General features: G+C 45.1%; 1 protein-coding gene across 3 annotated transcripts in view; it reads left to right on the plus strand.

Moving 5' to 3' along the window:
* Positions 1–24422, plus strand: part of GRIN2B (glutamate ionotropic receptor NMDA type subunit 2B) — a 511560-nt gene extending 487138 nt beyond the window's left edge. For all 3 annotated transcript variants that reach the window (XM_061417791.1, XM_061417794.1, XM_061417790.1), the window contains one exon: positions 2332–24422. In XM_061417791.1, coding sequence (XP_061273775.1) covers positions 2332–4227 — 1896 coding nt within the window. In that variant the 3' untranslated portion in view covers positions 4228–24422. The remainder of the gene's footprint in view (positions 1–2331) is intronic.
* The last annotated feature ends 1759 nt before the right edge of the window (positions 24423–26181 follow it).

Genomic DNA, 26181 nt, shown 5'->3' on the forward strand with positions numbered 1-26181 from the left:
TATTTTTTTTTAATGGGAGTATAATTGCTTTACAGTGTTGTGTTAGTTTCTGCTGTACAATGAAGTGAATCAGCTGTATGTACACATATATCCCCTCCCTCTTGAACCTCCCTCCCATCCCCACCCCTATCTCACTCCTCTCGGTCATCACAGAGCACTGAGCTGAGCTCCCTATGCTATACAGAAGCTTCCTACTAGCTACTTTACACATGGTAGTGTACATATCTTCTCTTCTGCGCTCAGTTATGTCTGACTCTTAGCAGCCCTATGGACTATAGCTCGCCAGGCTCCTCGTCCATGGGGTTTTTCAGGCAAGCATACTGGAGTGGGTTGCTATTTCCTACTCGAGGAATCTTTCCGACCTAGGGATTGAAGCCGCATCTCTTGCATCTCCTGTATTGGCAGGCAGATTCTTTACCAGTGTGCCACCTGGGAAGCCCCTATTGTGTGTGTTTGTACATATATATTAATCTCCCAATTTTCTTGTAGATCTCTTATCTTGTGGCTGCCTCCAGGGCAGGGATGCTCATCTCATGCAAACCATCCTTCTTTCCCATCTAGCTGCCACTCTACCTTTGAATCTTCTCTCCTCTCATCCTCCTCCCTCAATAGGGACAGCCCCTTTCCAAATGAATTCCCCTTGTTTTAAAGACACTATTCAAACAACCTCTTCTGCAAAGACCTTCCCTTGCCAGGTGGAAAAGTTCCAAACATGTCCACCTTTCAAGGCAGGGAACTAGAGATTGGCAGGAGGTTGGCCTGACTTTAGACTTGAGCCCAAGCCTCTCCTTCTCCCAGACAGTGCTTTTTAGGGCTCTACACAAGAAGCTGCACACAGGGAATTCTCAATCAATACTAATGTTAAGATACTAGTTATTTATGATCACAGTGAGTGAGAAACTTGAAGAAAAAAAACAGGACCTAAAGAGAATAAAGGAGAGCATTCGACAAGGGGATTCTTTTTAAATTCATTTTATTGAAGTATAGTTGATTTCCAATATAAAATTTCACTGTACAGCAAAGTGATTCAATTATACATGTATATACATTCTTTTTCATATCTGTTTTACATTATGGCTATTTACAAGATATTTCATTTACAGGATATTGAACATGGTTCTGTGCTATACAGTAGGACTTTGTTGTTTATCCATGTTATATACACTAGTTTGCCTCTACCAACCCCAAACTCCCACCCCACCCCTCCTCGACTACTCCTCTCCAGCAAGGGGATTCATGATTGCTATTTAGTCCTTAATATCTGTCCCAGGTCCTCCCTCCCACGGTGTAAGGCACAGCAGCAGAAATATCCTTCTTTGACCTCAAAGCTGCCTAATTGTCCTGTTGAATTTGGTTCATGCTTGGCTCAGGGAGAGAATTGCTCAGCTGTGATCTGATGATCAAAATCCTAAAAGCTGCTCAAAATTTGTCAGAGCTGGTAAAGAGTAGCAATTGTGAGCGCCTGGGCTCCCCAGTCTTTACTGCCAGCCAGGGGTGACCAGCCAGGGCAGAACAGCCCCAACATCTGTAAAGCATTGCTGTTGATTTCCAGAAGGCTGACAGTGTTGTTTGCTATCAGTTGATATCATGGCCTCATTTCTGTGAGGCAAAAACCTAGTGTAGAAAGAAAAATCAGTACAAATCAGTTGCGGAGTGAGGCATGAATCTCCTGAATGTCTTGTGATTCCAGACCATTTGCTTAGATCACTTGGTGTATGCAATGAGGCCCCTTTTGGAGAGCCAAGCCTATCTAATCAGACCCCCAGCTCATGTTGCATTCTAAGTTGCTTCAGTCATGTCCGACTCTTTGTGACTCTATGAATAGTAGCCTGCCAGGCTCCTCTGTCCATGGGATTCTCCAGGCAGGAATAATGGAGAAGGTTGCCATTTCCTTCTCCAGGGGATCTTCCTGACCCAGGGATGGAACCCTTGTCTCTTGCATCTCCTGCAGTGGGAGGTAGGGTCTTTACCACTAGCCCCACGGGGAAAGCCCTAGGGTTCATGATGAGACTTGCTAAATGCTGGTGAATAAGGCAAGCAAATGGCAACCCACTACAGTGGGTTCTTGCCTGGAAAATCCCATGAACAGAGGATCCTGGCAGGCTACAGTCCATGGGGTCCCAAAGAGTCAAACACGACTGAAGGACTGAGCACAGCACAGCACAAGGCAGGCAAGCTTCTAGACACAGGTTTCTATGAGTCTATAAGACCATCTGTTTCATGTTTTCCTGGACTTATCTCAACCATTTACGCAGTTAGCAGGGGTAGGGATCCACTTGAGGGTCCCTTCCAGCCTCAGGAGAGACCTAACCCGTCTCATCCTCTCTGCAGGGTATCTACAGCTGCATCCATGGCGTGGCCATTGAGGAGCGCCAGTCCGTGATGAACTCCCCCACCGCCACCATGAACAACACGCACTCCAATATCCTGCGTCTGCTGCGCACGGCCAAGAACATGGCCAACCTGTCGGGTGTGAATGGCTCACCGCAGAGCGCCCTGGACTTCATCCGCCGCGAGTCGTCTGTCTATGACATCTCCGAGCACCGCCGCAGCTTCACACACTCCGACTGCAAGTCCTACAACAACCCGCCCTGCGAGGAGAACCTGTTCAGTGACTACATCAGTGAGGTGGAAAGGACTTTCGGGAACCTGCAGCTCAAGGACAGCAACGTGTACCAGGACCACTACCACCACCACCACCGGCCCCACAGCATCGGCAGCGCCAGCTCCATAGATGGGCTCTACGACTGTGACAACCCGCCCTTCACCACGCAGCCCCGGGCCCTGGGCAAGAAGCCCCTGGACATTGGCCTCCCCTCGTCCAAGCACAGCCAGCTCGGCGACCTGTACGGCAAGTTCTCTTTCAAGAGTGACCGCTATGGCGGCCACGACGACCTGATCCGCTCCGACGTGTCGGACATCTCCACCCACACGGTCACCTACGGCAACATCGAGGGCAATGCGGCCAAGAGACGGAAGCAGCAGTACAAGGACAGCCTGAAGAAGCGTCCAGCCTCGGCCAAGTCCCGCCGCGAGTTCGACGAGATAGAGCTGGCCTACCGCCGCCGGCCGCCCCGCTCCCCAGACCACAAGCGCTACTTTCGGGACAAGGACGGGCTACGGGACTTCTACCTGGACCAGTTCCGTGCCAAGGAGACCTCGCCGCACTGGGAGCACGTGGACCTGACTGACCTCTATAAGGAGCGCGGCGAGGATTTCAAGCGCGACTCGGTGGGTGGCGGAGGGCCCTGTACCAACCGAGCTCATCACCTTAAGCACGGCACGGGCGACAAGCACGGCGGGGGGGTCGTCGGTGGGGTCCCGGCCCCCTGGGAGAAGAACCTGACCAACGTGGACTGGGAGGAGCGCCCTGGGGGCAACTTCTGCCGCAGCTGCCCATCCAAGCTGCACAACTACTCGACGACGACGGCAGCAACGGCAGTGGTGGCTGGCCAGAACTCAGGCAGGCCGGCCTGCATCCGCTGCGAGGCGTGCAAGAAGGCCGGCAACCTGTATGACATCAGCGAGGACAACTCGCTGCAGGAGTTGGATCAGCCGGCCGCCCCGGTGGCGGCCGTGACGTCCGCCGCGTCTAAGTACCCGCAGAGCCCCACCAACTCCAAGGCGCAGAAGAAGCCCCGGAACAAGCTGCGGCGCCAACACTCCTACGACACGTTCGTGGACCTGCAGAAAGAAGAGGCCGCCCTGGCCCCGCGCAGCGTGAGCCTCAAGGACAAGGGCCGCTTCCTGGACGGCAGCCCCTACGCGCACATGTTCGAGATGCCGGCGGGCGAGAGCGCTTTCAGTGGCAGCAACGACGGCAAGGCGGCGGCGCCGGCCGCAGGACATCACCACCATGGCAATCCCAGCGGCGGCGGTGGCTACATGCTCAGCAAGTCACTCTACCCTGACCGGGTCACGCAGAACCCTTTCATCCCCACTTTCGGGGACGACCAGTGCTTGCTCCACGGCAGCAAATCCTACTTCTTCAGGCAGCCCACGGTGGCTGGTGCGCCGAAGGCCAGGCCGGACTTCCGGGCCCTTGTGAGCAACAAGCCGGTGGTCTCGGCCCTGCACGGGGCTGTGCCGGGCCGCTTCCAGAAAGACATCTGTATAGGGAACCAGTCCAACCCCTGTGTGCCTAACAACAAAAACCCCAGGGCTTTCAATGGCTCCAGCAATGGGCATGTGTATGAGAAACTGTCTAGTATTGAGTCTGATGTCTGAGTGAGGGAAGAGAGAGGCCAAAGGTGCGTCCGGGAGGGTCTGGCTGTGGGCGTGTAGCACGCATGTCACAGAGGGCGAACGGGGGGTAAGGGGGTGAACTTGGTTCCCATTTGCTCCTTTCTTGTCGTTTTCATTTATTTTTGGGATCCTGGAGTTCTGATTCCTTCTGAGGGTGAGCCTGGTGACCAGCACCATCTCTGCTCCCTTTCCAGCACCCTCTTCCTACTTCCTCCTCCTTCCTGTCTGTCCATCCTGTCCCCTTTCCCAGTTCCCGCGAGAGGATACGGTAGGCTGCCGTTCCCAGTTCCGGAGAGTGGATACGTGGGCTGGCTCGTTCCGCTGGAGCTGAGAAGGCAGTGGCCGCAGGGCATCTTGCTCCTGGTGTGGAAGGACTCTTTGCCACCCGGTTGGAGTGAAGCCAAGGAGAAGCAGGAGGAGGCCACGGAGAAAGCAGGATACCTCTTGCTGAACTGATCTGTATGTGTAGGTGAGGAAGCAAAAGCATTCCCATAAGATCTATTAGCATACTGCCTGTGAATGAAAAAAGGCTTTTGCTAAATTCTTGTTGCTTAGATGGCATGTGTTTGGGGATCAGGCACCAAGCAGAGGGTGGGAAGCCTTGTGTGTTTATATATAAGCCAAAAAATAGTTTTCTCCAATTCCGTGGGACTTACTGATGGTGAACTGGAGTGAAGTCATTGACAGATGATGAAAGAATATTAGAGCAGTGTTTTGTGGTACATTAGAGGCAAAGAAGGAGGGACTGCCTGTGCATGTGTGTCTATATACACTTGCACACCTATTGTCTATACACACCTGTTGTCAGGGGCCTATTTGTGTAGAAGGCAACCTTGACCCCATAAAGCTGTTTCTTCAGTATCCCTAAGCAACAGGCTTTTTTTGGCTTGTGTACAAACAAAGATGGTCCTATGTTATCTGAATTATGGCTCTCTCTCCCTCTACACCCTTCCTGAATAAGGAGAATGGAAGTTCTTGATGAGAAGTTTCTGTGGCCTAGACAAAACATGTGGGTGAACATTTCTACAAGAGCAACATATACAAAAATAATTCCTTCATGGTTGCCAGTACTTTCAATCAGTCTTGGCCAAGAACTTTCCAGGAAGGCTAAAAGGACATAGAAGCAGCCAGGATTCTTTTGCATATAACCGAGGGCAGAAGAGTGGACAAAGCTCATTTGAGCTTTTGAGACCCTCAGCTGGCCAGTTTGTGGGAAGGAGCTAAAGGAACGCTTTGAAGGGCAAGGGGCATCGTTTATGATAGGGTAAGTGAGAGAGGGGGATGTTTTCAATGCTTTGATCCCTTCTTACTTAACCTGGAGCTAGGAGAGCAGGCTTGTTACCCCCTGAATTGGCCACAAGTGATATGGAACAGACAGTGCAGAGCTTTGAGCTTGCCCCTCAAGTACAGCTCAGGAGACAGGAGAAGGAAGAGAAGAGATTTGAAAGAGGGGACGGGAGGCGGAGAGGGACTCCCCTGCTACCTCGTTGGGTCTGGCTCCCAGAGAATGTGACATTGAGCCCAGTGTGGACACTCTGTAGAAGCCCCTCCTCCTTCCTGCAGCACCTCCTTCATCTCCCAGATTGTACTATTCAAGAATAAAAAAATTATGTGTGTGTGTGTATATATATATATATATATATATATATATATATATACACATATAAAACTCCAGGGATGAGGGTACTGGCAGACAGGAAGCCCCCTTCACTCAAAGTTGGAAACTTAAGAAAGAAAACGAATACTTGTCACTGCCAGCCCCGAAACTTGGGGTAGACGTGTTCCGGGGGTCAGGTCCACTCTTCTGCCATCCTCCCCGCTCCCCAGGTGGCAGCCAAAGAGCCGAGTCATTTTGGAAGCTTGGCCACAGGATCTCCATGTTACACACAGGACACATAAACCAGAAAGGTGCTCATCCTCCTCTGAAGGAAGCTGCCATGTCTCTTCGAGAAATCCCACCCACCCCAACTCACGCCCCTTCCTCACCTCCCCACCAGCTCCTTACTGCGACCCCACCCTCCTTGATTTTTACCTCAGTGTCTTTCATTTTCAAGCCAACCGAAGGCCTTGTAAAGCTTTGTTTTCTTTCTAAAATGAACCTGGGGGCAAGGGGCTGAACCTCTCACAGATTTGGAGAGAGGAGCGCGGAGTGCTTTACCTTAGATTCAAGGAAAGACTTGAGCGAGAGGACAGAGGGCGTGAGGTGTCTCCAGGAGGAAGAAGGCGAAGGGCCATCAAACATTCTTCACCCTGACTGGATCCCAGGTCAGGGGCTCCTCCCTCACTCTTCCTCTTACCTCACCCCTTTCAAATAAAAACCAAACCAACAATAGCGAACAGCAATCTAGAACAAAGGGGGCTCTGTCGTCTCCGCTGGTGATAGAAATCAAGACGGTGTTTATTTCATATGTAAATATTTTGTTTTCTAATTCATTTTGTATAGATAAAGTGTTCTCTTGTGAGTATTCAGGGTGTTGGCTGGAGGGAGCGGGGTGGGGATGGGAATGAAGGGGGAAGTGTTTTGTTAATGGATTTCATTTTCTGTTTCGGGGGGAGTTTTGTACGGCTTTGGCTGCAGGGTGTCTGGAGAACAGTGAGCGGAAATGGAGGCCACAGTGGTGACGAAGCTGGGGAAGGGCTGTGGGTCTTGGCCGCCCACCTCACCAGTCTTCTCACTGGCCTGTGAGAGGTAGTCATAGACCGCGGGTATGACTGGGCTTGGCTTGGGTCCAGTTTGGCTTCAGGCAAACCCCAGGCCTAGCTTCTGTCTTCCAGGTGGACCACAGATCACCAGCATCCATGCCAGATCAAGCTGGTGGCGCCATATATCTCCTGTGGGCACCTAGGGTAGGAAAGATTCCCCAAAGGGCTTAAACCAGAATTGAGGTCAAATCAATCTCTCCTTCTTGATGTGGCTAAGAGATTTCAGGAAGCTCCGTCTTGAGAAATCTCCCCGCAGCTCAGTCTTTTCTCCCTAGTACCTGGGCTCCAGCCTTCTTCCTGCCCACTTCCTTCCTCCTGAGAAATCACCACCACAGGCACACCTGGAAAATTCCCATGAAGTCTCCTTCCTGGAAACATGTGATATCTGGTTATAGGAGGGTAACTCTGGATCTGTGTCTTACAAATTTGCATACTTTTCTGGAAAAGATTACCAGATCTGCTCCAAACTCAGTGGCCAGGAGATTCTCTTAGAAAGGTTACAAAGTTGGTTTTAGAGGTGGAAGGGTGAGTCCAGGAAGGACGGTGCCTGTAGTGACTTTATATCTGCCTTGTCCTCACTTCCGCCATCAAGAAAGTGCTGTTTGTCTCAAGCCAGGTGTTCAGAACCTGGGACCTGGGGTTAACCAGACGAGTAGAATTTCTTTCACTGGATTGTTGTCTCTGTGAAGGGTGGCAGCCTTCTCTCTCTTTGTACTGAAGGATGAAATTTCCAAATCCATTTCACTGGGATATTACATTACATTTCTGTCCAATTGTCCCATCATCAAAAACTGTTGGCTGGTTAATTTCATTTCTCTAAAACCCTCTTTGGCCCCAATTGGTCACTTCTCTTCAACTGGATGTTTAAATTGAGCCCAAATAAGATATTGACAGCCTGCCCAAGAAATCTTACAGAAAGGAAGGCTGAGCAATGCCAAGTTCTAGATGTTACTTCCTTCCAAATCCATGAGGATGAATTCCGCTATCAGCCCCATCTCTTCCACACATGGGTCTGGACAAAGACTCAATCTATTCAAACTGTGAGATTCCACAGACACCCTCAAGAGGGCTAATGGTTCCAAGTTTCTTCAGAATCCGTGCTTTCTCTCGTGTCCTCCATCATTCCCTTCCACTGTGGAAGTGAGTTGGTAGGTATTGTCCTGTATCCCTCCTCTCGGTGGCCATGCTGAAATTTCAGCGTTTCTACCGACTTCAGATAATCTGACCCTTGAATTTGCCTGAAGTGTGCACACCCTTCAGAGTGACGCATGTACAGTGGATCTTGTAATTTCAAAATATGTCACTGTGTATCTTCAGCCAGAATGTGGGAAACATCCTTGATGTGGGTTTCCCCTGTACTGGCCACAGCCATGTTGTATTGAGGGAGAGAAAAATTCCCAAATGATTCCATTAAATGTTGGTGGTGTCAGTAGTGCCAAAACGCATGTGTAATGTGATACAAATAGGAGTCGTCTAGAAAATTAAGGGAATATCACCCACCCAGTCTTCCGTGGCCATCAGAGAGTCTCCCATGGGTGAATTCTCTGCATGGGAGGTGAAGACACTGTGTTGCCAAAACGCAGCGTGCTGGTCACCTGCACATCTCATTTAAGAGCTAGGGTTTCTTTATTTTTGTTTTTAATTTAATTTGTTTGTTCTTTGCTTAGTTCAGGATTTAGGCACAGAATAACCAGATTGTTTGGGCAATAGCCTTTGGAAAAAAAGCTATTCCGGAACTCACTTTATTCTTTTAATTTCCATCTCTTAAAAAAAAAAAAAGCCCCGTCTGTTTGACACTCTGTGTGTGTCTGGTGTGTTAAGAATGATTCAGATGTGTGCATAAATGATGCAGCTGCAGTGCTATTGATGAATGCATTAGGGATTTCTAGGTATGTGGCCATACCTTCTATGCTGTCTGAACCCAAAGCCATATAAGAAATGTGTGCTCAGTAGATTGCCAAATACTGGTTGAGCGTTTAATTCTTCACTTGAGTGTCAAGAGACTCTCCTCCTTGTCTAAGGAACTCTGTGGATGAGAAGCAGCTCAGGGTAGGCAGTTACACTGGAATGGGTCTGGCCTTACAAATGGCATATGGCCCATGGTGTGACTTCAGGGGTCCTGAGAAGACCTTTCCTTTTTATTCCTCAGCCTCACTCCAACTACTGTCTTCCCACACAGAGTTATCCCTTTAGCCCTGAGCTGCTCATCTGGCATTTAAGTGAAAGTCATCCCAGGAAGGGTGCCATATTAAGCCATATTAGACATTTAGATATTGAAACACCTAGCTTACATTAGGGTTCTCATTTCCTTTCCTGGGAATAAAGTGATGGTAGAGGAGAAGAGGGAGACGGTAAAGAACGCTGAGAGTTACAGAGTAGGGAGGAAAGAGATTCCAGAGTGTAAAGACACATAAACCATCTCATCTTTCTCTCGCTTTTAAGGCTCATGTGACACAAAAATAAGACTCCCAGTTGGGAATCATTTCCAATAAGCTGTCACATGGGTGTGTAGTTCATAAATTTCTAACATTGATACCGGGTAGGACAGGCCAAGGGCTTTGACTCCTTTTGTAAGCAGTGGAAGACTGATGTTTCTCCTTTATTACAGGTTACTGAGTAGACAGCTGGAAAGATCAAATTATGATAGCAAAAAGTTACTGTAGTGACAGTAACTTCCATCCTCTGTCCCAGTTCAATTAATTTTCCCATGTAACCAGGTTGTTTTGGATTCTCCACTTTCTACCTCCATAGAGGGGTGATCCCAACACACACTAACTGATAAGGAGTTCCAGGACAAGATACAGTTTAACCAGTGGGCAGTTCTTTCTTTAGACCTACCAGGTGTTTCGGACATCACTAAAACGTAGATTCGTCAGTCTGAGAACTTCTAATAATATTCTAGGTCTAGGGTTTCATTCTAGTTTGGAGGTTCCAGTATTATGTAAAATCCCAGGATGTCTGCATATATCCCCTCTTCAGCCCATTCCAACCACACTGAGTTAATCACACAGGGGCCCAATGGGTACTATGACCTGGGTGCTCTCGTGACAAAGAATACCCCCAAGAACCTTAAATGAAAAGCAGTGCTCTTTCCATGCTTTGGAGAGATTAGTTTGGGGCCTCTAATTTACAATGCTGAAGCCAGGAAAGAGAATTTTGCCCAAAGGGTGATGGATTAGGCTAGCAGTCCTGAGCCTAAGTGGGCAGAATTAGGAGTCATCCATGTTTCTCTGCCAGTCTGTGCATTTGCATCTATCTTTGAGCTCATCACAGTGAGTTTCTGGTTCTGTTCTGTGCTTTACAATAGAATTGCTGGTGTGGTTATGAGGGTGAGGACTCCTGATGAGAACTGAAGGTAGAAAGCCGAGCAAACGAGTAGAATTCCCCAGAGCCTTGGGACTCATGTGTAGAATTTGTGCTTTGGCAAAAGTGAAAGAAATGGAGCTCACTGCGAGGATTAAGGGTACAATTAAAAGCACAACACCAAGTCCATTACAAATCTGTTACTTGAAAGATTTGGTCTCTGCAGTTTAAACCTCAACTCTCTTTTTTGTAATTATTTTAGCATTGTGATTTACAGGGTGGAGTAGATTCCAATACTACACAGGAGAAAAAAAAAATAAAAGTTCTGGTTAAATGTGTTAGTGCAATTAAACCAGTGTCTACTGAATGCCTATTATGCCCCTGGGCTGGTACTGTGAAGAATAAAAAAGAGTTTAAAATGGAGTATATTATACTCATATATAATATGTGAACAGAAAAGCATACAGTATTTGAATGTATGCACTATGTATATATAAATAGGTGTGCATAAATGGGTAGATTTATACATGCAAGTTTAATTTTTTCTGGCTTCAAGGTATGAGTCAAATATATTATGCATTATATTGTCTTAAAAACACTGCAGAGATCCAGCTCTCCCCATAGTGGCCACGCCCAAATCCTTCTTTCAGAATTATTCTGCCTCCCAGTGCTTAAACTCTGAAAATTTCCTCTCTGCCCACTACCTGGCCTTTTCTATAATCCTGTCTGCCTTTCTTCGAGGTCCCTCTGTTGTTCTGGTCCATAAACCCCTCTGATTTCATTTACTTCTCTCCTTGATCTCACCCTGCATTCACCCATATCAACAACACCCGCCCCAGCAATGTCTCTTCCTCTCACCTTCTCACCACACCTACTTTGTTTTTAACTCTGTATCCCATTCTCCCAACATCCATTCCATCTCCAAGAACAGAAGGTCAAAATCTGTGCCAGAGTACACAGCTCAGATCCATTTAATTGCACCTAACCCCTACCCAGCTCAGACGTCTTTTTTTATTTTCCAATCTTGACTCCCCATCACATCTCCCAAGTATTTGTTAAATTTGTTTTTATTTTCTTTTTCACCTCATCTCTTCCTACTGTATTACTAACAAAAGGTACCAGATTTTACACATTTCTTACATGATCTCGCCTGTCTACCTTTAAATTTCTCCTGTGCTTCATTCGTCTTTACCACCCTCCCTCCCAACTCAGTGCCCCTCTTCCCGGTACTGCTACTCACCCTTTGATCTCTTCTGTGGCACCCCAGCCAATAGCAGTTCTTTCTGTTGCATCTTTAATCTTTTCCACACACCGGCCTACAACCGTCTCTAAAAACAATCAATCCTACCATCATCTCCAAAAGCAAATCCTGCAACAGTCTCTAAAACCAAAACTTCTGTCAATAGTTAGATCCTTGAATTCCTATCCTATCTCCAATTTTTTCACTTAAAAGCTTCTCAGCAGGGTCATCTTTCTTTCTTCATTTCCTCCCTTAATGCTTGTGATTTAACTTTAAAACCGGGCTTCATTCTGTCACTCCACTTAAATTACTGTGGCAACCTTCCAATGAATGTCTTAGACTTCTTGTTACAAAATCTAATAATTTTGTGTTTGTTTGTTTTATTTCTGCTCCTCAGTCTCATGAATACTACCCTAAATTTACTGCTTGGTAGCAGCACATTCTGTAGTCTTTTTTTTTTTTTTTTATTCTTTAATTGAAGGATAATTGCTTTACAGAATTTTGTTGTTTTCTGTCAAACCTCCACATGAATCAGCCATAGGTATACATATATCCCCTCCATCTTGAACCTCCTTTCCATATCGCTCCCCATCCCACCCCTCTAGGTTGATACAAAGACCCTGTTTGAGTTTCCTGAGACATACAGCAAATTCCCATTGGCTATCTATTTTACATATGGTAATGTAAGTTTCTATGTTACTCTCTCCGTACATCTCACCTTCTCCTCCCCTCTCCCCATATCCATAAATCTGTTCTCTATGTCTGTTTCTCCATTGCTTCCCTGTAAATAAATTCTTCAGTACTATCTTTCTAGATCCCGTATATATGCATTAGTATGTGATATTTATCTTTGTCTTTCTGACTTTCACACTCTGTATAATAGGCTCTAGTTTCATCCACCTCATTAGAACTGACTCAAATGTGTTCCTTTTTATGGCTAATATTCTATTGTGTATATGTACCACAACTTCTTTATCCATTCATCTGTTGATGGACATCTAGGTTGCTTCCATGTTCTAGCTATTATAAATCGTAGCAGTACGTTCTGATTTTCATCCTAGCCCTCTGGCCCTCTCTGTGTGTTCCCTCACTGATTCCTGTTCTTAGTCCTGTCCCATCAGCATCGACTTGCTGGGATATTCTGAGCTTGACCCTCTTCTCCTTTCCTCTATGCTTCTACGGCAACCTTTCTGTTTTCCACAACTTCAACAACTCTCTGGATGAGGATGAAGTCTAAATATTCCCTTCTAGACCTGACTTTTTGCTTCAGCTTAATGCACAAATTTCACTCTAAATGTGAAGGGATTCATAGTATTGGAAGGTCACCTCTGACCTTATGGCCCTCCTGTTCGTTTAGTTTCTGAGCCCCATTCATCCTTCCCACCACCTCATTGGTGGTCTAGTGAGCAGTCTATCCGATTCTTTCCCGTCAGCGTCAGTTGTTGTTTGACCCCCTGAGCAAACTCTTAGAGCTGGTTTTGTCTTTTCACTCAAGCTGCTCTGGTGACCAATAATGTTCCCTTCTCCTGACCAGCCTTCTCTATAACTTTCATTTTGCCACTGAGCATGAGTTATTTTTCTGTGGGAGGCATCTTCTGCCACTGTGTGCTAATTTAAAGCATCCTTTAGAGAACCAAACTCAAATACATTACAGGCAGTGACAAGTCTGTTCTTCAAAAAAATGAACAGATTCCATTCTTCACTGAGACAGGAGGGGCTGGAGGAATTATTATGGGCAAGATAGGGCAGAATGAGACAACTTGGGAGGCACCCTAATGAAAATTAAAATGTAAGTCTGGGGGAGAAGTGTTCATCCCAAAGGCCCCGTTAAGTCTAGATGGTCCTATTTCAGGGAATGGGCATAGTTTAATGTTTTAGAGCAAAATCCAGCTCATTCTGTTATGACACTTTTTTTAAAACCAGTGAAAGAAATAGTCTGATAATAGCTGGTGGAAGGGTCGAGAGGTGCCATCCTCATGAAAAAGGACATTAATGAATCTCCTGTGGTCAAGTGGAATGAAGAGACTTCCAGGGAACTCAGAATATATCCAGGACATCCACAAGGTGTTCATGTCAATTTTCTTTTTTGCTTACAAATTTACAGAAGTGGAGGAAAGTTAGCGTAAGAGGGAGGGCAAGCACGGGAGGCCGCCAGTGGAGCCTGGTTTTGTGTCAGGTGCCCGGAACTGCACCTGAGTCTCCTAGGCCCCCTCCCCTTGGTGGCTGGTGTTGCTGGCAGCTTTGGAAAAGGACTCAAAGCTGATGCCCTTCCAGGTGTCTGTTCCTTTGATCCTTCCCGGGACACAAACATTCAAACCTAGAGCTTGTTTCCTGGGTATAATTGGAGTAAGGATGGAATCATACTTCTCATTTTCCCTCTCCACTTGTAATCTGAGATGCAGCAGGTTCAGAAGCACTTTCTGAAGCAGCTTCCTGCCCATGTGTAGCCTGGAAGTTGTTTGATCCAAAGCCAGAAATACCAGGGAAGGTAACAGCTGTACAGGGCAGTGCCAGGGAAGTGAGAACCCCATCACAGCAGCCTTCAGCTGTAACTGTGCCCCTCCTGAGGAGGAAGAAACCTGGGCACTACCAAACGTGTGCCATCCGGGATGTCCGCAGGGAGTCAAGGCACGCAGGCCAGCCCTAAGCCCAACCCCAGGCAGAGACGGGGTAACAGGGAACCTAAGTCCCACACTGTGGCTCCATCGCCTTCTTTGTGTTGAGATGCACAGTCTCCGAGATCTACCCGGAGCAGAGCATCATGGGATGCAGCCCCAGGACTCTGAGTGCGCTGGGCTGCCCGCTGATCTCAGATAAGAATATTTCCTGTTTCCAGAGGGGACATTTTTTAATTTTTTGAAAGACTAAAACATGCCTGCCTGAAACCTCAGTCTTCTACAGAATCATCTTTGTAGTTAACTCCCAATGTCATCGTCACGTTTTCATCGTCTTTGATCATTTTCTTTCGAAATCAAGGGCTATTAGAATGTTCCCTTTGGCTGTGAGGTAGAACCATCCGAAAATCAGAGGCTCGGCCTTGCCCCCTCTGTCTGAGCTGTGCTCTTTGTTGCTTATAAATTGCTTCCACAGACTCCCCCCAACAGCATGACAACACCTAATTTTGTCTCTCTGTCATGCTTGTGCACATCCCCAACACACATGCACAGACTCACTCTCCTAACAAATAGACCTCACACTGCCAATGTCACTCACGTTATCGGGGAGCAGGGGTGCATCTTTGGTAGATGAAAGTGTTCATTTGGAACTCAGTGGATATATTACAGCCTGTGATTTCTCTGGGCTCTTCCTAGTCTGTGGATGGCTATTACCTCAAGATTTGATAGCGTATCTAGGCTTTATGTGAAGGGAGCATTTCTTCCTAATAGAACAATGTTTTTGCCCTGCTGCCGGTCCCTGTTGAACCCTGTGGAATCCGTGTGGTCCTCTGATATCTCATTAGTGCTCAATGCTAAGAGGATGGAGATGCAGAAGCCATTCTCTGCAAGGACAGACAGGCTTGCTGCTTAGATAAATACATCTCTACATGTACCCACATCTCCTCTTTGACAACAACATGAGCGGGGGTGGTGAGGTCTGCCTTCAGTGGGGACAGAAATGGCAAACACACCTTGGGAGATTGAATAATCTTTCTTCTCCCAGGGTTGAGAGCAGGGAAAATATCAAGACTTCATGTCAGCAGGAAGCAAAGAGGCTAGAGAGGCATCCAGACAGAACTCTTATTGTGAAAAACATAAAATGGCAAAAATACCCTTTCTTTCATGTGGATGCAATTGGAAGACAGCCAGGGCACTTACAGCCATGTTTTCCCTTGCTCACATGTCCTCTTACGTTCTTGTTCTCAGTTCAAGGACCTCAAGGTGCTCTATATTCTAACTTAACCCTCAGAACAGCCACAGCCCATGCACACATACAGTGTTAGAATGAGACTCTGAGTGAGCACAGGGCTGTCACGTGTGCTTGGGATCATGTTTTCAAACCAGAGCCCAACAAACCTAGTACAACCAGCCCCACTGCATCTGAATGATGAAGGACCACGCTTGCTGCACATCACGTGTACTTAGGATCCCAGAAAAGAGAACAGCTTTATTACTAGACTCCTCCCGGGCACTGGCAGTGACCAGGGCAAGTGCATTGGTTGTTTCTTGGTAGCAGGTGCAAGAAATGGGGCACATAGAAATTTGAGGATTCATCGCTTGAACATTCTTAGCTTAATTCCCATGTGAAATGGCCCTGAGCTATGGCAGTTTCTAGCCCGACTGTGCTCCCCCTCCCTTGAGAAGGATGCGGTTCCCAGGGTCACCAGCAGCTCAATTACACCTTCACCATAATCTTCCCTCTGAATGGCTTCCTTTGGCATGGAAATATGATTGTCTTTTAATTTTATAGATGAGAAAGCTGAAGCACAGCAAAATCTGATGCTTAGTTAAAACTAAGATTATATAGGAAGTTCTTGGAGGAACCAAAACTTGTCTGAATTTCTAACTCTCAGCCTCGGTCACAGAGTAATGTTGCCTGAATTGTCCACCACACCCTGTGTTCAGCATCTAATGGAAGAAAAAAAATCTTCACACCATACACACACACACACACACACACACACATTTGAGTCTACAGAGATCAGAAAAGCTTCAAAAGGAGGAATGAGAAGAAAAGTTTCTGTAATGAAGATGAGTTGAAGGCTAAATCACAAAAATGTTTTTGAATTTTGTGGGGTGACACATTGTGAATAATTTTTCATCCTTAAAAAAATTTTTATGTAGCATGAAACCCACTCAAATTAAAAGGTCAAGAAAAACTGAGACAGAGGATTTCTTCCAGAGTGTTCCATGGGGACAGGAGACTTCTAGAATCTGTGTGAGGAAGCCATGACACTCTGAAGGTGTCAGCAGTTTTAATCAGCTGACAGTGAAGAGGGCAACCCCAAGACAGAGCCTTTTAGCCTTCTCTGGGTAACTCAGTCAAGTTCAAACACAGCAAACTTGAGGCTAATTTTAAGGCAGGAGTTAGTGCTGGAAGCCTAAGTAGAAACATAAGGAAGTTCACATATACAATGAATTTCAGAAGGAAAGAGTTACCCCCATAATAAGTATTGCTGCCTAAAGCCGAGAAGGGTGGCATGGATGTTGCAAAGACTAATGAAGGTCTCCTGAGAATTCTTGTGAAGCCTTCATTTTGCCCCAGGATTATAATGGTAAAATCTTTAAGCAAACAAGGGCCAGGGAATCCTGCAAGCCATCCTCTTTTGCAATCCACCGGCCCACTGATGAATGGTTCAAGCTCAGGAAGTAATCATCAGTCTTTCCAAAGAGAACAGTCTTCAGTCTGTGCCACAGAACAGATGTTGGTTCACGTACAGAGCATTCGGCTTATACCAAGAGCCATGAAAGAGCTCTTAAATGTCCTAGTTCAATGTATAAAGTTGGTTTTTTTTTTTTGTTTTTTGTTTTGTTTTGTTTTTTCATTTCATCAGTCCAGCCTGCCCCAAAGGAAAGACAGAAGAAGTAGAACGTTGGAAAAGTAATAGCTGATTGGGGCAGTGGGGAGTGGGTGGGGGAGGGGTTCTGTAAATCAATTGCACAGTGTGGTCATTCCTCAAAGCCTGGTTCAGGACCCTGGCTCTGAGAAAGAATATGGGCAGAGAGAAGAGGTGAGTTTAATTTCTATGTACAAGGATGATTAGAGGAAGACACTAGAGCCCTCCTTAAGCTCAAAGTTTAGAATCAAGCCAATTACAAATATCCTTTCTCTCCTGTCTGCCTCCCGAGAGGCTGCCTGAAATCATGATGGTATCACAGGAAGCTAAGAGAGAGAGACAGGGGTTCCATCTTGAGTCCCTGGGAGAGTCATCCTTCACAGGAGTGATGTTACAGATACTGGGTCCTAATGCTCCTTCATGAGGAGTAGCAGGGCCAACGGCTGATCATTCAGAGCATCTTTCATGCCTGGGATGACTATTCCCTGCTAGAGTCAGCTCTGTTCATTGGAGGCAGAGAGGGGAATAAAAGGATTCCTGGGGACCCTCAGGTCAAGAAATAACAGAAAATTATTCAATCAAAACTACAGAGATGTTGTGCTTAGTATTAAAGATTATGGTAGAAATGATAAAGCCAACCCTTCAGCAAAGCTGCCAAAAAGATAGCTCATAGAAAAAGATAGGAAACATTCTAATGGCAAAAATTTACAAAGAAAATCCACATCTGCATGAGACTGGAGTTGCTGAGCCAAGAGCACATGTACCTTCTCATTTGAAGAGGTTTTAGTGGGCCTGGGTGGTAGGTGTCCCATGGAGAAGCAGCAGAGAGGAGAGTCCATTTTAGAGCCCAGGTATTTCCTGGGGCACCAGACTCCTTGTGAGTTTAAACACCTTCTCACTGAGACTTCGGGTAGGATGTAAGTTCCTCTGGTAGCATGGTTTCGATTTCTTCTCAAGACAGGGTTGCCCATTTGGTCAGCTCACATGTCTCCTTGGCCTCTTGCTTTCTGCAGCTGACTTGAAAGAATTATCTGCATGATAATTCAGGTAATTGGGTAAAGCCTGGTGAGTGAAAAGATGAATGAGATCAAGCACAGAACTGTGATCTTCTGGGGCTGTGTTCATCTTTTTCTGGTTTCCTTTTTTTCATTTTTCATTTTCTTTGGCACATTGCGGGGAAATCTACTTGATCATTACTGATCAAATATCCTTCTGGCAGAGTTTGGTGGGGAAATTCACAGAGAATGAATAGTATCAGCGTATTTCCTTTAATCCCGACTGGGATCTTCTTCTCTTCTCCAGAGCCATCTCTTCTTTGGGGCATTTGCTCTCTTCCTTTTCTGGCACTATGATGCCAAAATCAATTTCAGTGTTTGGCGTGGAGCAAGAATGGTGACTGTAATAGGAAATACACCAAAATACCCATGTTTTTAGCCATTGAGAGCTGGTTTTTCTCATTAAACCCTTCAAATTTCTTACATGGAAATTCTTCCAACTCTTCCTCACCTCTCAGCCTTCTTAGTGGGTCTCCTGGTCCTCTTCACGGACCTGGATCCCCCTCCTTAAGGAGGGATGTAGTCCTTAAGCTGCATCATTATCTAAACTCTTAGATTGTTCAAAGAAACCCTTAGTAATTTCTCATGGTTTTTTCTCTTTTTTTTTTTTAAACTTGGGAGATGGAGAAGCTTTAAAAGGAGAATGATAAACAAAGAAGAAGTGTCTCATTGCCAGATGTTTCAACTCAAGGTCAAGTGCTGGGAAAGTGTGTGCCTGTCTCAGTGATAACCTCAGGTTCACCTAGTGGAGAAGGGCTTCCCTGGTCGCTCACAAGGTAAAGACTCTGCCTGCAGTGAGGGAGCCCCAGGTTTGATCCCTGGTTTGAGAAGATCCCCTGAAGAAGGGAATGGCAACCCACTCCAGTATTCTTGCCGGGAAAATCCCATGGACAGAGGAGCCTGGTGGGCTACAGTCCATGGGGTCGCAGAGTCTGAAATGACTGAGCAGCTTTCACTTTCACTCTTTTTTTTTTTCACCTAATGGAGGGGAGATGTGCTGTAGAATATCAGGCATCCTCTGTGAGAATGTGCACCAAGGCTTTGATCAAGGGCACAGAGGCATTTCATGGTTGTCATGGGTATCATCTCTCTTTTTTATTGTCTCAGAGCACAAGCCTGTGTGATGGGGCATGCTTGCATTCTAATCTGAATCTTCCAGCGATATGACCCTCTCCACAGCTATCCTTGGCCCAAAGGCCACAAACTCTAAATATCACATCCAGTGAGCTGTTGTACATTATATTTTTAAATCATTAACATTATCTCTCTATTGGAATGAAAGACAGAAGGTGAACTAGGAACCAGACACAGTAACAAGTAGATTAAAAAAATATTTCTTCCAAAAAATGCTCTTTACTGAGCATTTCAAAAAATCCAAAAGCAGTGAGGTGAAATCAGGGTAGAATAGTTTTGGGGTAAGAGATGGTGACACAGATGCTCTGGTTTATTCTATAAAAGATTTGTTTGCTGTTCCCTATGAGCTGAGGCAGCAGGAGAAGCTGTGCGGATATTGATTGTTCAGAAAAAATGGGGACATTGACTTTAGAAAGAGACATAGGTTTCCTTCCAGGTAGACATGGGTAAACACTACATCTTAACTCTTCCAAATGGGTCTACAAACCCTTAAGGTGGCTCCTCTTGAACGATTTCCATTCTCCAGTCAAAACTGTTCTGAGTAGAACAGCGCAAGCCCCATCATGGTTATGTTGACTTAAATTGGGAAGGCAAAGGATGCTGGGGAGAATGAAATAAATCAGAGGAATAGAGTTAGCTGAAGCTTTTCAATTTAGGAATGATTGTGGATCACAAACTTAGGTTACCTCTGAGAAAGAAAATCTTTTAAATAAAATTATATCTTCCCATCCCCAGTGAAAACTCCAGGTTTCTAACCAGATTATTATTTTCTTCAGGAAGGAAATTGGTAGATTCGATTACAAGTAGGCTTTTTTTTTTTTTAACAGATCGATTTAATCCTGAGTCTTACACATATTAACATGGAATTTACTGACTCAGACGTGATCTTCTAAGCAATAAAATAGTATTGAAAGGCAGTAGATCTGTGTGTTCTGAGCAAACCAGAAATGCTGAAAAATGTTAAATAATCCTCCCAAATATTGAGTCTCTATAAATTCTACCAGACCCCCAAGGAATTTAAGAGTTAGGCAACCAAAAGAGAGATTTTTAAGAATCAGTGTGATTTTTTTTTCCCTAAACTATTGAAAAACACAGTAAGCCCAAGGACAATTCTTAAATCAGAAAAGCTCATGGAAAGTGAGCTCTACCCTTGTCATTTAGAAATCTGTTAAAGTTTAGAGTTGATAACCAGATTTTTGTTTTTGACTGAAACTCTTGTTTTGAGGAGACTTGGCCTGCAGTGTAGAAGCATGTTTTGGAGAGACAGTTTATTCTTGCATTGATATTTATTAATACTTAAGAATCCAAGGTCTTTGGCCTCCTGAAGCTTACCTATTGATGAGAGGAAACAGACAAGAAATCAATAAATGTATTTCATGTCGGATACTTCAATGCACCATGGAGAAAAAATGAGGCAGATTGAGTAGGGGGTTGGGGATGATAGGGTGGGTGTGGTCTTGCTACTTCGTATAGGATGGAAAGGAAAAGTTTCTATAAAAAGGTGACAGTTGAGCAAAGGCTTAAAAGGAAACAAGGCAGCGAGCCTTGGAGTTTTCAAGATGACAGATTTTTCAGGCAAAGAGAAAGCAAAGCCCCTGAAGTTGAACATACTTGAGGAACTTGAACATACTTGAGGAACATACTTGAAGAACATACTTCCTCAAGTATGCTGGACATACTTGAGGAAGAGCCAAGAGACCCATGGGTGAGGAGGAGAGTATGGCAGACGAGGTCAGAGAGTTGGCATTGACCTACGGGTAGGGAACTTACAGGGCATTATCATAAGGGTTTTTACCAAGAGCAAGATGAGAAGTCACTGGAAGGTTCTGAGCAGAGAGTGATACGAGTCAGCTTCCGTTTCAAATGCAGCTTTGTGACCGCTGTGTTGGGAGTACCCTGTGAGAGAGAGTGGGCGTTGGGAGAAGCAGCAGGACCACTTGGAAGGCTGTTGCCTCCATCTAGGTAAGACATGCAGTGGCTTGGGCCGTGGTGTTAGTGAGGGAGGTGAGAAGTGATTGGATTCCAGAAATATTCTGAGGGGTTTGTCGAGGCACTAGATATTGAGTAAGACAAAGAAAAAGATCAAGAATGAGCCTAGAATTTTTGGCCTCGGCTACTGGAAGTTTGGAGTCACCATTAATGAGATGGGAATCTTGAGGGTTAAGTAGGCTGGGAAAGAGATCCTTCTTCTAAGTGAGGTTCAGATATCTATCAGATAACCAAATGGAAATGTTGATTAGGCTGTTGGATAATTGAACCTGGAATTTGAGGAAGAGGTGGTGCCTGAAAATGTAAATTTGGAGGCATCCAGATGGTGTCTGAACCCATGATACTAGATCTAGGCATGAGGACAGATCTAGGAATACAGATCTAGTGAGTGCAGATTTAAGAGCGAGTAGTTCTCTGGTGGCTCAGACAGTAAAGAACCTGCCTGCAGTGCGAGAGACCCACGTTGGATCCCTGGGTTGGGAAGATCCCCTGGAGAAGGAAATGGCTACGTATTCCAGTGTTCTTGCCTGGAGAATCCCATGGACAGAGGAGCCTGGAGGGCTAGTCCCTGGGGTCGCAAAGAGTCGGATATAACTGAAGCGACATAGCACGCAAATTCAGTGAGGGCAGCACAAAACACAGGGTTGAGGGCAACTGCGAAATGGTGATGATGCTTTGCCCTGAAATCAAAGCCAGGTGAGAGAAAAGTGAGGCTTTGTAAGGAACTGGAAATAATGAAGTGTAGTAGGGGGAGAGGACTGAGATGCAGGCTGGGGTCACCAAATGATTAAGCCAGCTTCCAGAAAGAGTAATCTGGAAGGTGGAAGCTGGTCAGAATGTGTGATGCTTGAGACTGCAATTTTACAGAGGTTGGAGTTACTGGTCAGGGGTCTGGTATGGGATGGGGGCTGCTGTTATGTAGAGGAAAAGATTATTGAAGGAGTAGAGGCCAGGGAACCGAGTGGCATTCTGGTGCCTCTTCTTCAATCCTGAAGGATTTGTGTGTGTGTGTGTGTGTTGTTTTTTATTGTTGTTTTTAATGTTCACTAAAAACCCCATTGCCATCTGTGGTAGGCCACATCTATTTTTATAGATGTCAGCACATGTGATAGTGGCTTGAGGCCGCACTTTGACTGTTTGCCCTAGAATGAACACATTTTCCCAGTAAATCTTGTCCTTTCTATTTTCAAGGTTCCCAACAAAGTCAGTTTCCTTGGGGGAAATCATAATTCTTTGTTCACCTTTCTCTTCACTTATCTTTAGAAAAACTCAAAGTGAAAAGGATTAGAAAGCAGCTTTGCTTCTGTCCAGTTCTGCTCAATGAAAGTTTTCTCTCACGGATCGTTTTTATTTAGTATTTTCTTTTGTGACAGAGAGGAACATAAGGAAATGATGCAAAGTCTAAAAACCCTGGGTGAGAGGTTTGAAAGATCAGGAGTGGGTTAGGAAGAAAAGGACTTTTGAGTGGGGCTGCATGAAAAAGGGACAAGTGAGGGGTTTTAAGAAGGGCCGAAAAAAAACAGAAATTTGACCAAGGGAGGCAGGAGGAAAAAGTCCACTTGCATCGACATTTAGAGATTTAGCAAGAGCAACCTGGAGTCTGTCCCCAGGAACATGCTTCCGACACACATGGTGTGCTCTTTCTATGGTATATCCTGTGCCCTTAAAAAAAAAAAAAAAACTTTCATAATCTGAAAAACAGATAGAAGCTGTTCAACCATTTCTGGTGCACTAGTTCTCCAAACCGCCACAGAACCTTGAGCAAGGCATGAATTTCATCACATTGCAGCTACCACTGATTCAGCCTCTCTGTCCCCCAGTGAAGGGACCCCTGAGCTTAGTCACGCCCTGCCTGGCATTTTCCCCCAAAGATTCAACTGTGTTCACCCTGGCTTGTCTGATGCCACGTCTTAAGTTCTTGTACTGGGGGGATGTTGTGACCAACTCAAGGGGGTACATTGTGCTTTATGCACTGAAGACTAAGAGGACCTCATATAGGAAGGAAGCAAGGGAAGGAAGCCAGGGACGGGGTTGTCACACCCTCTGTTTGCTTTCTGACACCTGGGAATGGAACCTTCCAAAGGTGAGCAGGGAACAATGTGGTTTCCAGTGCCTGGGTCTCAGATTTCTCCCTAGTTCAGGTTGCCTCCCACACCTGATTCAGTGGGTGCACCTGTTTGTTCAGGGCATTTGCAGGAGTGCCAGCAAGGGGCAAATCTTAGTAGGAGGTTGGTTACCCAATGACCATCCCAGCATTAATATTTCCAAGTAGCTGGAAGCCTTTGAGGGAGCTAGATGGCGTGTTACAATGGAGATCAGAAAGGGACGAGATGGGGCAGTGAGCCCTTGTCCTTAAGGGCACCTCTTCCTCTACTTGACAGAAGCCGATGCTCCAGCACCGTCTTCATTACACTGAGCCACAGTGACGCGCATGCATGTGAGTGCCTGTGAGTCCGTACGTGCATACGTGTGTGAGCATGGGGGTGAGGGGGGATGATGGAAACCACAAACCACAAATTCACAGCAGGGTTGGGTTGCAAACTCAGAGCCGCAGCCCTCCAGAAGCTCCATGGCAGAAGGGACACGTTTCTAGCTTTCCTGGTGTGGTACCCTCCCCAGGGAAAAAACAGAGGATTCAGGCTTACCTTGACTCTGTGAGGCCCAGCCTCCCTCCCTGGGGTGGGCTCTCCTTCCTCTTGACTCTCAGATCCCCAGCCCATCCACCTCCGAGTTCTCTTTTTTGTTTGTTTTGTTTTTGTTTTCTGTAAATATATATTTCTTATTTTGGACGTGCAGGGGTCAATTGAGATTCTGGAGTGGGGGGAGGGGGCGGATGACTGGGTCTTTTTATTTTTTTCCTTTCTCTCTTGGATTTTGGTGTTTGAACTTGAAAAAAAATAATTACAAGTATATATATAAGCAAATGACTTACCTTAAAAAAAAGAAATAAGTTGATTTCATTCTTTTAATTTATCTTGTTTCTCATTGGGGTGGGGTGGGGGTGGGGGGTCTTTTGGGTGGAGGGCTTTTTTGTGAGCTGTATAGATTTCCAGTTTGGACTTGTTCAAAATGATGCAGGAACAAAAATTAAAATGAATTTAAAAAAGACACAACATAAAAACAAGAAAAACTTTGTGATGTATAAAAGCTGTAAATAGTCAAAGATTCTTTCTCTTTTCTAATGGCAAATTATTTCTGTCACTTTATATTCAAAAAATAAAGAAACCTACCACAAATTATCAGGGTAAAAAAATCAGAATCAGTGTGTGTGTGTGTGTGTTTTTTTTTTTTTCCTTTTGGTCTCTGTGCTTTCTTTACTGTGGCTTGGAAACACTTGTTATAATAAGATCCTGTTCAGAAAAAATTCCTTTCCTAAACAGTTTTTCGTGGTCAGTGGTAGTCTGGACTGGTGAATCCAGTTAAGTTAGGAGTCTGTTTCTGCTAGCTGATGCTGAAATTGTTGGTAATACTGAAAATTATGTTGGTAAGGGGTTGGTAAGAGGCTAAATAATTATGATCTTAAAGCAACTTTTTAGTTTTCATAACATTCTTTCCTTACTACACAATAACTGTCGTCTACTTTTTTCTTTTCGGCATGGAAAATTTTAAACATATTCAAAAGTAAAAAGAATGGTATAATAAACCTCCATATAGCCATCATCCAACTTCAATAATTATCAAGTTATGCCAGTCTGATTTCAACCATATCCATATTTCCCCCTTCTATATTATTTCAAAGCAAATTCCATAATTTAATCCGTAAACAGTTTACTACATATCTCTAAAAATCAAAGCCTCTGTTTTAGAGTAATCACAATACCATTGTGACATAAAAATAAGCAATAATTCCTTGATAACATATCTAGTTACTGTTCAAATTTATTGTCTCAAATATAATACTGTTTTACAGTTCAGGTTTTTTCTTATCATAAGCCAAATAAAGTCCACACAATTGGTTGCTATTTCTCAAATTTCTTTTGAATCTGTAGTTTCACCTCTCAGCTTATTTTTTGAAATCTATTTGTTAAAAACATGGAGTCTTTTATCCTGAAGACATTCCCACAGTTGGATTTCGCTGGTAGCATCCCCAAGGGCATGACGAACACATTCCTCTGTCGTCTGTATTGTTAACTGTCTTTCTTACCCTTTTTTCTTTTTTAAGATTTATTTATTCATTCGTGGCTGTGCTGGGTCTTCGCTGCTGCCCACAGAGCCTTCTTCGGTGGTGGCAAGCAGGGGCTGCTCTTCACTGCGGTGCGAGGGTCTCTCATTGCAATGGTTTCTCTTGCTATGGATGGAGCACAGGCTCTAGGCCTCTGGGCTTCAGTAGTTATGGTTCACAGTCTCAGTAGCTGTGACACACAGGCTTACTTGTCCCTCGGCCTGTGGGTTCTTCCTGGACCAGGGATTGAACCCTTGCCTTCTGCACTGGCAGGTGGATTCTTTACCACTGAGCCACCAGGAAGCCCTCGGTCTTACTCTTTAGTGCATTTCTCTTCCATTGCACAGAAATATCAGGAAAGCAAACTAACCTGCATTTTAAACAGTGTGCAGTGCATTTCAAAGAATTAGCTACTCAGATACATCTTCCAGGTGATTGGGAGTTAGGTGGATCTAGTCACAGTGTGACCAAGCTCCTCTCACAGTCAAGACAAGAAACAGTGCTCGGTCTGGCTCTTCAACCAGTCCTTTTGAGCTATTACATTTGCCTGCATGGTCTTTTTCTTCCTCCTCTAGTCCCAGTTCTGTCTTCGATTGTATATGTAAGGATACTGAATGATTTCCTTTACTATACCTTGATTTCTAAATTATTCAAATTAAATGGTTTTTCTGATGATAAGAGAAATATATTTAGCTTTTCAAATGAAAATCATAAGCACATTCCAGCATCACTTTATGAAGAGCCATGTGCTCCTCCTATAATCCTAGTGCTGAAAAGTACTATAGTGAGAACAGTTACTAAAACCCTATCTTATGACATGGGGGCCTCAGCAAGTTAACACATGTAGCAAAGTCTT

Source organism: Bos javanicus, chromosome 5, assembly GCF_032452875.1.
Source record: "Bos javanicus breed banteng chromosome 5, ARS-OSU_banteng_1.0, whole genome shotgun sequence".
Taxonomy (NCBI): Eukaryota; Metazoa; Chordata; class Mammalia; order Artiodactyla; family Bovidae; genus Bos; species Bos javanicus.